Consider the following 14,854-nt stretch of genomic DNA (forward strand, 5'->3'; position numbering starts at 1 on the left):
ACGCCCCAGGTCTTGAGTGTGAATTTAGCAAAAGGAAGAGGAGCGCAACTCCCCCGCTCCACTCTACACCCCCTTCCCGCCTATAAATAACCCCAAGTGTCACTTCAAAGGGCACCGGGAGCCCAGGACAGGGGCTACCGGGGTCGGCGGGCCCCACACACCACGCCCCCGACCCCGGGCGACTTTGCATAAATAAACAAACCCCAGCCGCGGCCCCGCAGGAGGCGGAGGAGGAGCGGGAGGAGGGCGAGGGAGGGGCGCGGGAGATTAGTTTGGGAAGTAGCGCCCGGCGCTCATCCGATCCGCGCGGCCGCGCCGGCTGTGTCAAGTTACAGAGGCGCCGGAATCGGCCCCAGCACGGCTCGCCGCGGCCACGACCCACCTCTGCCCATGGGGCCCTGCATGCGCGCCCCTTCGCCTGGGGACTGACACCCGCTCGCCCCGGAGACGCGAGACACCTAGTAGGACCCCCGAGTGTCGCATCAGCCCGAGGACTCTGCAGAGGCGAAAGGGGAAAGAGCGGGGGAGCAGGGCCAGATTCACCCAACCTGGAACATTCTTCGAAGTAACTTTTTTCCTACTTTGGCGCACCCCAATTGCGCCTGCTGGTGGCTCTCGGCTGTCCCCCACTCCGACTGCTCATTTTCTGTCCTTGTTGGAGAGCAAAGGAAAGGGAAGTCCTTCAGCCACACTAGCCCCCTTTCCCTCGCCTCGCAGTTTGGATTGCGCTTCTTGGATTTCATTTTTATTTATTCTATTTATTTATTTATTGGTTCTTAAGACGCGAGGGGATGGTGGCGGAGCGCGCCCGCAAAGGGGCAGCCACCGGCGCTCGCGGCCCTGGGGAGCTGGGCGCGCCCGGGACCGGGACCGGGACCGGGACGGTGGCGCTGGCGGAGCAGTGCGCGAGGCTGCCGAGCCCCGGGTGCTGCGGACTGCTGGCGCTGGCTCTGTGCTCGCTGGCGCTCAGCCTGCTCGCCCACTTTCGGACCGCCGAGCTGCAGGCCCGGGTGCTGCGCCTGGAAGCGGAGCGCGGGGAGCAGCAAATGGAGAAAGCTATTTTGGGACGAGTCAACCAACTGCTGGACGAGGTTTGTGCCCTTTGTTGCTGACTTTTATCCCCTCCCAGCGGCTCCCCTTCACACAGTCCAGGGACTTCACGAGCCGGTGCTCGCTTGCACGGTCACCCAGGTTGTCTGCACTAGGACTGAGGCAGCGACCGCCGCTGGGCTGCCAGAGACCCAGAGCACCAGGCCGACAAGCGCAGGACCTCCCAGCTCCGGGAGTCCCCAGGATCTTTCTGGGGGCGCCCGGTGCACGCTACCGTCAGGTGGAGGAAGGCAGGGCGCTTGAAAGGTGCGCAGAGGCAGCCTGGGCTGGTGGTAAATAGGCTGGGGGGAGGCTTCCTGGGCTCTGGTGGTGCTCTCCACTCCACAAGGAAGGGTGCTGCCTGATTTTTACGGTCACATTTGGAAGCAGGGCAAGCCATTTAAGGACCTAAAGGGACAGCCTTTAAAGCAGACCGATCGTTGCTGGTCCCTGTTTGCTGCTCCAGGCCCCTAGGGCCCAAGTGTGAGCTGCCTGGCCCTATCCTCCTTGGGCTCCCGTTAACCTTTGACTCTTCTGGCACTGGAATTGTCCTAACTCCCTCCCCTCAACTGGGAAAACTATCTCTCTCTCTCTCTCTCTACTGGTTCGCAAATGTGCTCCGTCCCAGGTAGATCAAAAGTTACTAAAGTGTCTCTTTTCTTGAGCAATCCCCAGAGTGCGCTGCGCAGCAGTGGCATCCTCCCTAGGGAGGCGGGAAATGCAGACTCTAGTGGGGCGTGGTGGGGGTGATCAGGAGGGAAAGCTGAGCGCCTCAAGATGGAGAGGGCTAATGACTTAAGAGAATGTGAACAGCACAGAGGACCCAAGGTCATGGAGGAAGGCCTGAAATGGTTCCCTGGGGCAGGAGTGAGGGGTATCTCTTGCAAAGTGGGAGGGGTATAGCATAGTAACCAGCAGAGTGCTAAAAGCCAGCAACCCTAGGTTTTTGTAGCCACACTGAGATTTATTTGGTAGCTGTGCAACCTGGGACAAATACCTCTCTGAACTTACAGAATGATGGCAAGCATTAGCCAGGTCTAACGGGCTTGAGTCTCCTGTAGTTGGGCTTCTCTGGTGTGCTTCTTTTAAAGTTCCCTAGGTGGCTCCAGGGGGGAAGTCACAGGCCACAGCATAGAGGGTGGCCCCATGGACAAGTCCCTGTTGTGTGAGTGGTGTTCCGTGCCTGCTGCTATAGCTCATTGCCATAACTGCTCAGAACTAAGAAGGCTCAGTCAAGCCATTCACAATCCCCTGGGCCTGGGAACAGTCTCTGGGCTCTTGCTGGTTGGCAGAGTGGAGAGGGCTCTGACTGGACTGTGGGTTGCAAACCCTCCCATGTGCACCTAGCCCTTGCCAAGCCTTCCCCGTGCCAGATCTCCAGTGCCCAGAACCTGTCCAGATCACTGTTGTCTTTTGGAGGGAGTCCCCTGCTCCAAGCAGTAGCTTATGTTCACCCAGCACTGAGAAGCACCCCAAAGATGATCTGAAGTGACCCCGGTTTTACAGAGTGGGAAAAACTGAGATCTGGAGAAGGGCAGTAGGTTGCTCAGGGCCCCATGGTGACATCCAGTATTAGAGCTAAGTCTCCCTACCCTGTACCCATTCCTCTTGCCACTGTGTCCTGCCACCGTTTGCCTAGAGCTAGCTGCCATGGTGGGGGATGGGGGAACCGCCCTGTGAACACTTCAACCTTCCTGAGCTTGAGTTGGACACAGAAAGAAAATGAGTAGGCACGGTATCGTGTAGGAAACGTTACAATAATGGAGGGAAAGTGGCCTGGAAATGTGTTACGTACAACATGATGCGATGGCGGTGGTGGCGACCAAAGTGGGCTTCCGGAGGAAGTGATTCTCTTTAGGGCAAGACTTAAAGCGTGAATAGGAGTTTGCCTGGCACAAGGGGGTAAACATCAGGCTTTGTTCTAAGATGCACCCCCAGGGAACAGCTTGGGGATCAGGGAGAACCAGAGGTGGGGTGGGACTGCTTTGGGGGCCCTGAATGAACCACGGGGAGTAGGGAGAGTGGTGTGGTTGAAGGTGAGACTGGATGAGATGGGCAAGCCAGGCCAAGAAACACCTTAGAGATTGCTTGATGGGTGAAGGGGGAGAGGGAACTACTGAAGGGTTGAATGGAAGGTGCTTAGTCCCTCCAGTGGGAAGGCTGATAGGAGGCTGCTAGGGACCGTAGCCCGCAGTGGTGTTGGGGACAGGACTAAGAGGGACATAGTGGCTGCAGGGGTGGTGACACTTGGAGCAGAAGTCAGGGGGTGTTGGAGGGAGCTGTCCTGTCATGGAACTTGGCAAATAGGAGGCCTGGAGTCTGGGGCTGCTGGAGGGACACTCAGAGGCCACATGGTCTCATACAGTAATCACTAGCATATGTGACTTATTCTATTGGAATTAAATAAAAATTGAACTGGAGTTCCTCAAGCACTTTAGTCTCACGGAAAGGGCTTGGCAGACACAGGAGCTGGTGACTGGCTGGGCAGGCAGCGGATATGGTGACAGTCTCAAAACAAGTCCAAATGGGGAAGCACTGAGCAGGCTGTGTCAGCCATGCTTCTTGCTGATGTTACAAAAATAACCAGCCGGAAACAACAAAAGGGAGGAAGAAGGGCTTATGTTGGCTCACGGTTTCGGAGGTTTCAGTCCCTCTGATGGGAGGGGGGCAGGACAGTTCTTTCCTGTGTCCCTCCCAATTCTGGGCTGACCTCCAGTTACAGATGCTGCACTCAAGCAGGCTCTTCTGCCCCTACTTAATCCTCCCTGGTATCACCCTCACAGACATACCTAGGGGTGTGCGTCACTCCTCTCCTGGACATTTCTTGATTCAGTCACGTTGATAAGATTAACCATTACAATGGGCAACTGCGGGGCCTGCAAAAGTGTCTCCAGTGCAACCAGAGAGGGATATGTCCTGTGTTTCTTTCCCCGAGGGAATTCTCCCAAGTATAGGCAAAGAAGCAGAGAGGAAGAGGAGAGAACTGGCAGGATGGCTCAATGGTTAAGCTCATCTGCTGAGTAAGCCTGATGACCTGAGTTCAATCCCAGAGTTATATTCTGGCTCCACAGGAGGGCATGTGCATACATACAAGTGAGTGTGTGTGTGTGTGTGTGTGTGCGTGCGCGCGCGTGCGCGCGCGCGTGCGCGCGCACGTGCATGTGAGCACTCGTGTTCATATACATAATGATGATAAATGATTTTTTTGTTTTTTGAGACAGGGTTTCTCTGTGTAGCTTTGGAGACTATCCTGGAACTAGCTCTGTAGACCAGGCTGGCCTCCGAACTCACAGAGATCCGCCTGCCTCTGCCTCCTGAGTGCTGGGATTAAAGGCGAGTGCCACCACCACCCCTCGTGATAAATAAATTTTGGTTAAAAAAAAGTAAGGAATGGGTGAGGCAGGACCTGGGTAAGAGAGAAAGACAGGGCATGTAGCTTTGTTTCAAAAGTTTTGTGAAATGGTTGTGAGGTGAACCCCTCCCTGCCCTTATGGTGACATGCGGGAGCTAGAGGGTTTAGGGACTAAGATTAAATTCCCACTGGTATGTGATTGTAGTGAGTCACACCACCCCGTGCAGTTAGGTTTCTTCTCTGGCAGATTCAGGCTCCAACACCATCCAGGTACTGCTGTGAGACCCTCAGGAGGTGGCAGACAGCAAAATGTATGAAGGAGTGGTCCTACCAGCAGGGGGTAGTGATGGGAGCAGGAGTAGGCGGAAGGTTCCAGGGTCCTGGAGTGGCAAGTCCAGGGAGCAGGTGAGCCTGCACCCCTCCTTGAAGGAGGAGTGGGGGACTTCAGTAGGGGCCCATGCAATGGTCTGCCCGTTCCCCAAAATCCAGGGAGCCGCCAAGCAGAGTGTGCAGAGGACAGAGACCAAGTCTGTAGGGCTGAGAAAGAGGGAGCTGGGAGGGCAAGCCAAGCAGAGGAACCCAGTGTGAAAGATACTTGGGAAGAAGCGAGCAAGGGCAGTTCTGAGGGGCCCAGCCACTGGTGGGTGGGTCATCACTGGGCAATGACCAGCCTGGGGACTGAGAATTGGTTTGACTCAGTGCCTCTCTATGGGCTGGGACACTTAATGAGCACTCCAGCTGCCTGACAGTTGACTTCCTTGCTGTGAAGAAAGGAGCTGGAATGTCCCAAATGGAGAAAATCAGATGACACCCTAGGCTAGGACTGGGCAGGAGATGGGGGAGAAGGGAGGAAGGGGTTGGGGGAGGGGACAGGATTGAGATTAAAAAACAGCCAAATTCATTTTGGAGGCCCAGGACTAGAGGAGGGGAGGGAGAGGTCTTTTATCCTGCCCCTGTTAGAATGCTGTTCCCAGTGTCCTGCTGTCATGGACCCCTGGAGTGGCTCATTGGGTGCACCAAAGCCACACATGATCGGGATGGTGTTTTCCCTCCTCCCTCCTCCCCATTGGCTGGCACTGTCTTACCCCACTTTACAGATAAGGGGGCCAATGTCGCTGAGCCTCTGTGACTCATTTCTTCCACCTTGGGGAATCCTTGGGAAAGGAAGTTACAGAAACTTCCGGGCCAAGATGTTGACAGAGTGCAGGCAGACCCCCACACCCCTAAAAGACCAGTTTATGAGAATGTCTCGAGTCTATAGGATATGTGTATAGGGACCTTTTATTGGGCTGTTGAGAGGAGAGATCAAAGCAGAGGCAAAGAGACTGAGACACTGGGCAGTAGAATGAGGTGGGGTCTGAAGGAGCAGGCTGTGTTGTGTAACAGGGCGGCTAGCCTGTGCAACAGCATCCTGAGCACATGACAGCTGCCTGAGCCTCGGAAAGTAGACAGACCCCAGGTCCAGGAGCCCTCAAACAAAGCCCAGCATTTCACTGAGTCAATCCCAAATCTCTACCCCCTTTTATGCAAGGAGGGAAGAAGTCCAGGGTTCTCGCTCTGAAATGGGAAGACAGGAGAAACCAAATATTCCCACACTAGCATCGAAGGATCAGAACACGATCCTGCTGGAGAGATGTAGAAGGCGTGTCTCCTCCATGAAGCCCTTTCTAGTTTCTAGTTAACTACCAGCTCGTAGGTGGTCAGTGCTTGTATGCCTGGCTCCCATTCCAGGGTCCTCAGCAGCATGGCCCATCAATTACAGGATAATGCTTTCCCTTCAAGCTTAGCATGGCCTTGGAGTCTTGCAGCAGTACTCCAGGGAGCTCTAGAGAGCTAGCAAGAATTGATAGTCAAAGTGAAGAGAGCTGTCTCATGGCTTTGAAGTTTTGTTTTAAAGGCCAGGTTTACTTAGGATGACAGATTAAGTGAGGGAGAGGTGTCACAGTCTCTGACTTCTTTGGAGGCTTGTCAAGGTAGCTCTAAGCAATATGAAGGCGCTCACTGGGTAGCCAGCCCTTCCAGGACAGTGGTGGCAAGTGAAAGTGTCAAAACAAAGTCCTATCTGCTGGAAACCAGTGTCACAGTTTGGTCACTCCCTGAAAGTTTTCTTTTCCCCTTACTCCAGATCCTTCTAGACTCTTTTCAGTGTCCCCTGGAGAGATTTCTGGAGCCATGAGAACTCCCTCCCTGCTCTGACTTGCCTGTGGCACTTCCTGGATGTGCCTGAAATGACTCTTAGCTTAGAGAAAGGAAATGGCAGATGTAGCATACACTGCTGGCTTCCCTACCCAATGGTGGCAGACATTACTAATCACTCCCTGAGCCAGGTCAGACCTCTCAATCCTTCTCCATCCAGGGTTCCAGTCTATACTCCAGTAGAGCCAATGCACAAGGAAAAGTCTATTGGCCGTCTGTAACTTAGCCATGGGCCAGGTGCCCTCCTCTTTAATGCCCTGTGTCTTCATTTTTCTGTATAGAACCTGGCATCAGGAGTAGAGGGTCTCCAGGCTTGTTATTGAGTGTGGCCGGGTGGTAGGCAGATTTTACCAATCAACTGTATGAAGATCACATGGTATGCTATACGTGCATGCAGACATGCAAGTGTGTGGAGACAAGAAGACAACCTGAGGTGTCATTCCTCAGCTAAGTCTCTCTCTCTCTCTCTCTCTCTCTCTCTCTCTCTCTCTCTCTCTCTCTCTCTCTCTCTGTGTGTGTGTGTGTGTGTGTGTGTGTAACAGAATCTCTCACAGGCTCAGAACTTGCCAAACAGTCTAGGCTGACTAGCCAGTGAGCCCCGGGGATCTTCCTGCCTCTGCTTCTCCAGCACTAGGATTACAAGCATGCACCCACATGCCCAGCCCATGTTTCCAATTTTAGCACGGATTCTGTGTTTCCTAAATTAACATAGGTTCTACAAATCGAACTCAGGTCCCCATGCTTCACAACTAAGCTCTCTCTCCCCAGTCTCTTATTCACGATCTTGTTGGAGGCTAGGGAAGCTGCCCCAGACGGCTGAGCCTCTCACACTTCCAGTCCCCACTCAGCATTTGCTCTAGTGTCTTGGGAGAGGGGCTTCACAGCAGTCAACAGAGACTGCAGTATTCTGGCAGCGTGCCTAGCCCTGGCTGGAAGATGGGGGTGGCGCTACGTGATCAGTTCTGGGCATCTTCCTCTTTGGCCCCCACCCTCAAGGTCGAGTGCTCCATCTTCTCCTTCCAATACTGCTTGGTAAGGTTTTGTGCACATATACAGATAGGAAGGGGGTGTTTACAAAATAAAGCCACAGGCAAGCCCACAGCATTTGGTGTCACACAGACCTCTGCCACTAGTTGGATAAAACTCAGGATCCTGATTAGAAAAATACAAATGGCAGTGCCCTCTGCATGGAGATGATGGTTGGTTAGTCATCCAGGTATGGTGACAGTAACCACTGTCACCCTACACACACACACACACACACACACACACACACACACACACACACACACACTCACCATCCATAGCTTTGTATCTACTGATTCACTAAAGCTGTGCAACAATCCTATGGGTGCTTTCTGTTTCCATTATTCCTTTTTGACAGAACAAAGTTGAAGCCCAGAGAGGTTAAGTGACTTCCCCAAGGTCACATACCTAGTTAATAGTAGTTGACAAGGCCACTAGTGTGGGCTTGCCTGCATGAAGGAAAAGACAAGGCAGGTGCTGGGATGGATTTGGCCCCTACAAAAGTGATGCTTAACTGAATTGACTTGGTGCTGGGCTTGTGTTACTGTCCATAGTAAGAAATGCTCTATCTAGTCTTGGTGAGGAGGATCCTCACCCTGGCCTTGACCTCAGCAGTGCTGGGCTCTTCGAGGGATTGGCTCTTATTGCTTTACACCACGAACTGTCTCATCATGGGTCTGGCTCATTTGATGGACAGTCAGTCCCGGTTCATCATCCCCCTCCTCTCTCTCTCTCTCTCTCTCTCTCTCTCTCTGAGTGTGTGTGTGTGTGTGTGTGTGTGTGTGTGTGTGTGTGTGTGCGCGTTACAAAGGATGAAACTAGGCCCCCACTCACAGTCTCTTCTGCTCCCTTTGACTGACATCTGCCCACCCTGAGCAGCTGGTGTTTCCTCAGCCAGTGAGGGGAATAAACAGGCTTCCTCGGGGCAAACTGAGGCCCAGAGCTGGGGAGGACCCTAGTCAGGCTAGGGTTCCCACGTCTTCTAAATATCATCTGGAATCCCAGCAGATCCCATGCCACACTCCCTGCCTCCCACGTGGCTGTGGTGCTGTGTCACTCTACGGACCTGCCCTGAGGACACTTAGGAAGGGGCTGCTAGCAGCAGGGCGGGCTCCCCTGGCCCTTCAGCTGGGCACAAAGGGGTGGGACTGCCTGGGAGAGGCAGGCCCAGTCTCCCAGGGAACACTGGACTCCTGTCTCTCCTCTGGAGGCTATTGTGGGGTTCTGGGAAACCCCACATGGCTGGAATACACTCCGGATGGGCCTCTTTAGCCCCTTCCTTTCCTGACCCAACCCCAGCCTCTCTGGCCTCTGGGGGAGGCGGCCTAGTCTTCCCTTCTATCACTTCCCAACCTCCTTCTCCTTTCTCAGACACTCCCTGCCAGCCAGCCTCCCCAGGCAGCCTCATTTTTACCTGGTCTGAGACTACCACAGGGAGGGCTGGCTGCCCCAGGTGCTGTCCTAGGCCCCTGACACCCATAGAGTCCATTCATAGTTATCAGTTACACTCTGCAGGCCATCTGCACAGAGTTGGGCTCTGATAGAGGCCAGACCAGGGACAGACATCAGAGACAAGGATGCTGAAGAGAATAAGCTGAACAGGCACTCACTGGGACCTCTCTCCCCCTGTTCTCTGGACCAGGGATAAGATTCCTGAGCCTGGCAGAGAAGGAGTGGCTACCTGGGAGCCCCAAAAGTGGTCCTGCTGCCTCCAGTCCACCCCGTCCCCAAGCCTCATAAGGGAAAGTAAAGAAGGCATGGGCTATGTTAGGAATACCAGCCTTGGTCCTCAAGTGTACATGCCTCCTGTGACAGGTGCCATCTGTTATCATGACTTAGGGCTATTGCAGGGTTGGTCAAATCTCGATTTTAATGTGTTCTTCAACTTGTCAGAGTTCCACACCCGTCTCCCACCTGCCACCACTAATTTGCAGCATGAATGAAAAGTACCTAAAGCTGTGTCTAAATCAAGGAAGGAGGGGTTTGCCCTCTCTTACAAGTCATCATCTGTGGTCACCTGGGCTCCAGCCTTCCACAGGCATGTCTGTCCCCTTCCCCTATCACTGCTCTGCCCCAGCTGCCATCTTCCTAACTCTCCGGCATACTCCGAACGGCACCCACAGTGTCCTCACACTCACTCTGTGTCAGGATTGAAACTCTTCCTTCCCCTTGCTCTCAGCCCAGAGATGACTCCCCTGCCTACTCTCGCTTCTAGAGCTGCATGGCTCGGTGCTGCCCACACTGTGGTTCCAAATGGTTGGGTTCAAGTCCAGCTCAGCTGTGTGACCTTAAACAAGTTGATAGACCTCTCTGTGCCTTGAGCTGCACCTCCGTAAAATGGTGGTGATAAGAATATCACCCTCTATGAGGAATCGCTTAAAAAAATTAGGAACCGGGGAGATGGCTCAGTCAGGGAAGTCGCCCAAGAAAGCATGGATCCTCCGCATTCATGTTTTTTGTTTTGTTTTTTTTTAAGGCCAGACATGATGGCATGTGTCTGTAACGCTAGTGCTGGGTAAGTGGAAATAGGCAGATCCTGGAGCCCTCCGGCTAGCCAGCCTTGCCAAGTCAGTAAGTAACCCAAGTCCAATGAGAGACCTTGCCTCAAAAGATAAGTTAGGCCGGGCGTTGGTGGCACACACCTTTAATCCCAGCACTTGGGAGGCAGAGGCAGGCGGATCTCTGTGAGTTCGAGGCCAGCCTGGTCTCCAGAGCGAGTGCCAGGATAGGCTCCAAAGCTACACAGAGAAACCCTGTCTCAAAAAACAAAAAAAAAAAAAAAAAAAAAAAAAAAAAAAAAAAAAAAAGAAAAAGAAAAAAAATAAGTTAGAAAGAAAGCAACTGAGGAAGCCACCTGTATCAGCCTCAGGTCTTTTACACATGTGTACACGTACCTGTGCCTACAGACACACACGCACATGCACACACACCCATGCCCCCCCACACACACCTGTGCCTACACAAACACACACACACACACACACACACACACACACACACACACACACACACACGTGTGCACCCACGCCTACACATGCATTCATACATATATATATACATACTACACACATATACAAACACACATACGTATACACATGTACTCATGTCTACACACACATGCACACACTTACACATTACATACACACACATATAAACATAAATGCACACATATACACATACACACTCATTCTAACACACATATGCACATACACACAATCACATACACACAAATACACACACAGAGTTAATGTGTTTTGGTATTTAGCTAATAGATATTTTTAACCCCATCTGTCACAGACATGGCATGAAGGGCATGAACTCCAAGCCAGGCTTTCTGAGTCTAGTCTGGCCCTTTAAAGCCCTCTGTGCCTCAGTTTCCTGCTCATGAAATGGCTTGTGGCAAATGCCGAATGGAGTTTGCTGGTTTCTGAGACTCATGACAGCCATTATGCTGGCTTCCAGTCACACTCAGCACTGGTCCCTCACCTGGTTTTCTGCCTCAGCTCAGCTGTCACCTCCCTGTGATGAGCCAGGGCAGTCTGTGGCCATGACTAGCTCTTGGTCATACAGTCCTTTCAGCTTCAGCCATGCTAACAATGGGGTTGCAGACTGTCTCCTGTTGCTCCTTACAAGCTCCCCGGGGCCAGCCTCTGGGCCCATTTGGTTCTAACTGCTCTGCAAAGCATATAACTGCACTCCAGAAATGTCAGGGGTGGGGAAGGGAGGAAAGGGAGTACAAAAGCAACCTCAGCACCTCCTATCCAGGACTCTTGTCCCTGGACCTGTCCCCTCAATGGCCTGGCTTTATCTCCCCGGGTCCCTGAGGTGCTGTGCCCCATGCCAAGTCACTCCTACGCACAGCCAGTTGCAGGACCTATCTAGCTCCTTGACTCTGCAGAGGCAGTAGGCAGACATTGGGGTAGCTAGAAGGAAGGACTTCCCTATATGAAGACTAGAAAGCTCACACACAGGTACAGGTACCTCCTTTCCCTGAGCTTTGAAGTTAAGGTCGTGTTTCTCTGTGGTTCTCATACAACCACTAGAAGAGGCTGCACAGGGCACCCATAGGCCCTCAGGCCCCCGCTTCCTGGCCCTGGAGTCTATGATCAGGTGCCAAGCTCTCATACAAAGACCAGAGTGAGGAAGCATTTCCTTGGGTTCCTTGCAGCCCACAGCCCTGGAGTGTGGTCTAGGCGAGTCTGCTTGGGTTGAGTGGGTGTCTGAGTTTCCTTGGCTTTGATTTCACCCAACCAGGGCGCACAGCCAACATGGGCCTGTCCTTTCCCAGTTCTCTTCTATGGGACCCCCTCCATCCCACCACCTGTCCTGCTCTGGGTTTGGGCCATACAGCTAACCTTGGGTGCTGATTTGAGCCTCTGCTTCCTTTGGTGGGTTCTGCCCAGTTCCAGCCCAAAGCCTTAGGGAACAACAGGTCCTGAGGGCAGACCAGAGAGATTCCTGACTGGGTTCTGTCCACAGCTGTGTTCACCTCTAACAGGAGTGCCACAGGAAGAGAGGGGCTTGGCACAGGATAGTCGGTACTCACCAGGTTGGTACCCATGGGGAGCATGGGCACACCAGCACCTCTGTGGCAGGTAGGAGAGGCAGGACAGAGGTGGCCCACACCACACCAGCAGAGCAGTAACCAGACTTGCCTCAAGGCCAGCATCGCTTCTTGTCCCATCCCTCTAGTGTTTCAGCCCACAGACAACTAAAACCACCCCTACTTTATGGCTGAGGGCATTGAAACCCGATGTTTTATCGGTTGCTTAAGAACTGTTAGTGGGGAAATTGGGATGGCACCCAAAGCTTAGCCCCACTATATCATCTCAAGCTCCTATCCATACTTCAAAGCCTCACAGAGAACAGGTGGTTCACTGGGGTCGGTGACAGCTCTAGGTAGTCCCAAGGACAGGTAGGAGTCATAAGATCATTTGCCAAAATTAATCACTGTTTTCCTAAAATGTTTATTATCACCATGGGTAGTAGAGTAGTTAGTGTGGGTCATTAAAAGAAAAAGAAAATGAGATAGGGATGTCCTGGAACTCGCACTGTAGACCAGGTTGGCCTTGAAATCACCGAGACCAGCTTGCCTCTGCCTTCTGAATGCTGGGCTTAAAGGCGTGCGACACCAAGCTTAGCCTAAAATATTTTTGAGACCAGGTTTCATGTAGCTCCGGTTTCTTTCAACCTTGTCCTGTAGCTGAGAATGACCTTGGGCTTCTGATCCTATTGCCTCTACCTTCTGAGTGTTCAGATTAGAGGCACGGGCCACTGCACCCAGTTTATGTGCTACTGGAGATTTAACTCGAGGCTTTGTACGTGCCTAACCAGCACTCTGATACCAGCTATATCCCCACCGATTTTGTTTTGTTGTTTTGGTGGCACCTGTGGGGACAGTTGTACTATGCAGCCCTGGCTGGCCTCCAAGTTGCGTTTAATCCCCCTGCTTTTACTATGTGCTGGGATTACAGATATGCCCTCACTATACCTGACTTTTTCATTTTTCTTTCTGGTGCAGATGATGTGAGCCACAACCTCACACATGCTAGGCAAACACTTCATACCACTGAACTACAGCTCAACTCCATGGAGTATGTCACCCTCAACTATTTGTGGTTATCCCTGATGCTTCCTGTTTGGCTGCACTGCCACTCTGCCTCAGAACCTGCATGGTTGTCAGGAGGCAATATCTTATTTTGAAGCATCTTCTTGAGGGAAGACCCCAGGAGTGACAGTGACACTGGTCCTCTGGCCTTGCTGCCCTCTACCACTATCTGGTCCCATGTGTGACAGAGTCCTGGGTCAGGTAGGTGCTGGTCCCTTTAAGAGCCCTGAGCCAGGACATGGTGAGTGAGTGATCCCTAAGCCCAAGCGGGGTTGGAACTGTGTTCTCTGGGGAATCCAGTGGCTGCCTGGCATCTTCCCTTTGATACTGACACCGGCATTTTAATAGCTGCGACCCATCAGGCTGGTGGTGTTTCAGCCCTGACCACACAGGGCATTCCAGGAGGCCCTGGCTACCAGCCAAGAGAGCAGACGGGGGCCCCTTTGTGTAGAGGGCCGGGGGTCCATCCTCCCAAGCCAAGACTACAGAAAGTGTCCCACCCACCCACCTCCAGCCTTATTCTGGGGTCTCCCACTAGGGCCTCCAACTCATGACACCCAAGGGGCTAGGGCTAGTGAGTTAAACAACCAAAGCTGGTTAACCGGAAGGGAAGGTGTGTGGTGACCTGGGTCACTCATTCCCATCTTGAGGGGATTTGGCCCTCACTCCACACCTGACTGAGTTAGTCATAGCTCATGGTCCCCAGCTCCCCACTACAGTAGGGCCGAGTCTGGCTTACTGTGACCCCTGATTTGTAAGCAGCCAGTGTTTACTGAATGCCTGCTGTGTGTCAGGATCTGTTGTAGGCACTGGGCAAAGAACACAGAACATACAGTTTATCTCCCTGTGAATTTATCTTCTGTTGGCAAAGGGGAGACAATGAATGGGAGGGAGGGAGGGAGGGAGGGAGGGAGGGAGGGAGGAGGGAGGGAGGGAGGGAGGGAGGGAGGAAGGGAGGAAGGGAGGAAGGGAGATGAAATAGGAAGGGGATGGGAAGCAAGAAGGGCTTCAGCCACAAAAAGAACATCCCAGAGAGAGTGATCACAAGTGCAAAGGCCCTGGGGGAGGAGAAAGCCTGGAGAGTGGTGGGTCTGGCAACTGTTGAGAATGGGGTTTCTGGTCCAGATTGGATGTAGGCTAGGGGTGTTAGGTTGTTACGGTCGTTGTGCTAGAGTTGTGCCTGGAGCAGGTTCTGGGGTTGGAGAGAAGCGCTGATCTGAGTGTCTACAAGGCAGAAGATGGGATATTTGCTGGCTGGATGTGTGAGGAAGAGAGTAATCAGTGATGAATTGGAGAATGGGAGACACTGAGTTTTGACTCTGATGGGACGAGCGTGGTAGGGATGGGGCAGCAGGCTGGCGGGCTCAGTCTTGGAAGTGAAACAGCAAAGAATAACCTGTCAGGCAAGCAGCTGGTCACATGACCCAGAGGAAGGTACAGGCTAGAGGTGGGACTATGGGGCTGTCATCCATCATTGTAGTAGTTTGGATAAGAATAGACCTATAGGCTCATATATCTGAATGCTTAGTCCAAGGAGTGGAACTGTTTGAAAGGATGAGGAGGTGTGGCCTTGTTGGAGAAAG

General features: G+C 52.9%; 1 protein-coding gene across 1 annotated transcript in view; it reads left to right on the top strand.

The window, feature by feature from the left end:
- The first annotated feature begins 791 nt into the window (after positions 1 to 791).
- The window catches only part of Col13a1 (collagen type XIII alpha 1 chain), a 187,324-nt gene continuing 173,261 nt past the window's right edge, over positions 792 to 14,854 (top strand). Inside the window, exon 1 of the mRNA XM_035451476.1 lies at positions 792 to 1,091. Coding sequence (XP_035307367.1) covers positions 792 to 1,091 — 300 coding nt within the window. The remainder of the gene's footprint in view (positions 1,092 to 14,854) is intronic.

Source organism: Cricetulus griseus (assembly GCF_003668045.3).
Source record: "Cricetulus griseus strain 17A/GY chromosome 1 unlocalized genomic scaffold, alternate assembly CriGri-PICRH-1.0 chr1_0, whole genome shotgun sequence".
In the NCBI taxonomy this organism is placed as follows: domain Eukaryota; kingdom Metazoa; phylum Chordata; class Mammalia; order Rodentia; family Cricetidae; genus Cricetulus; species Cricetulus griseus.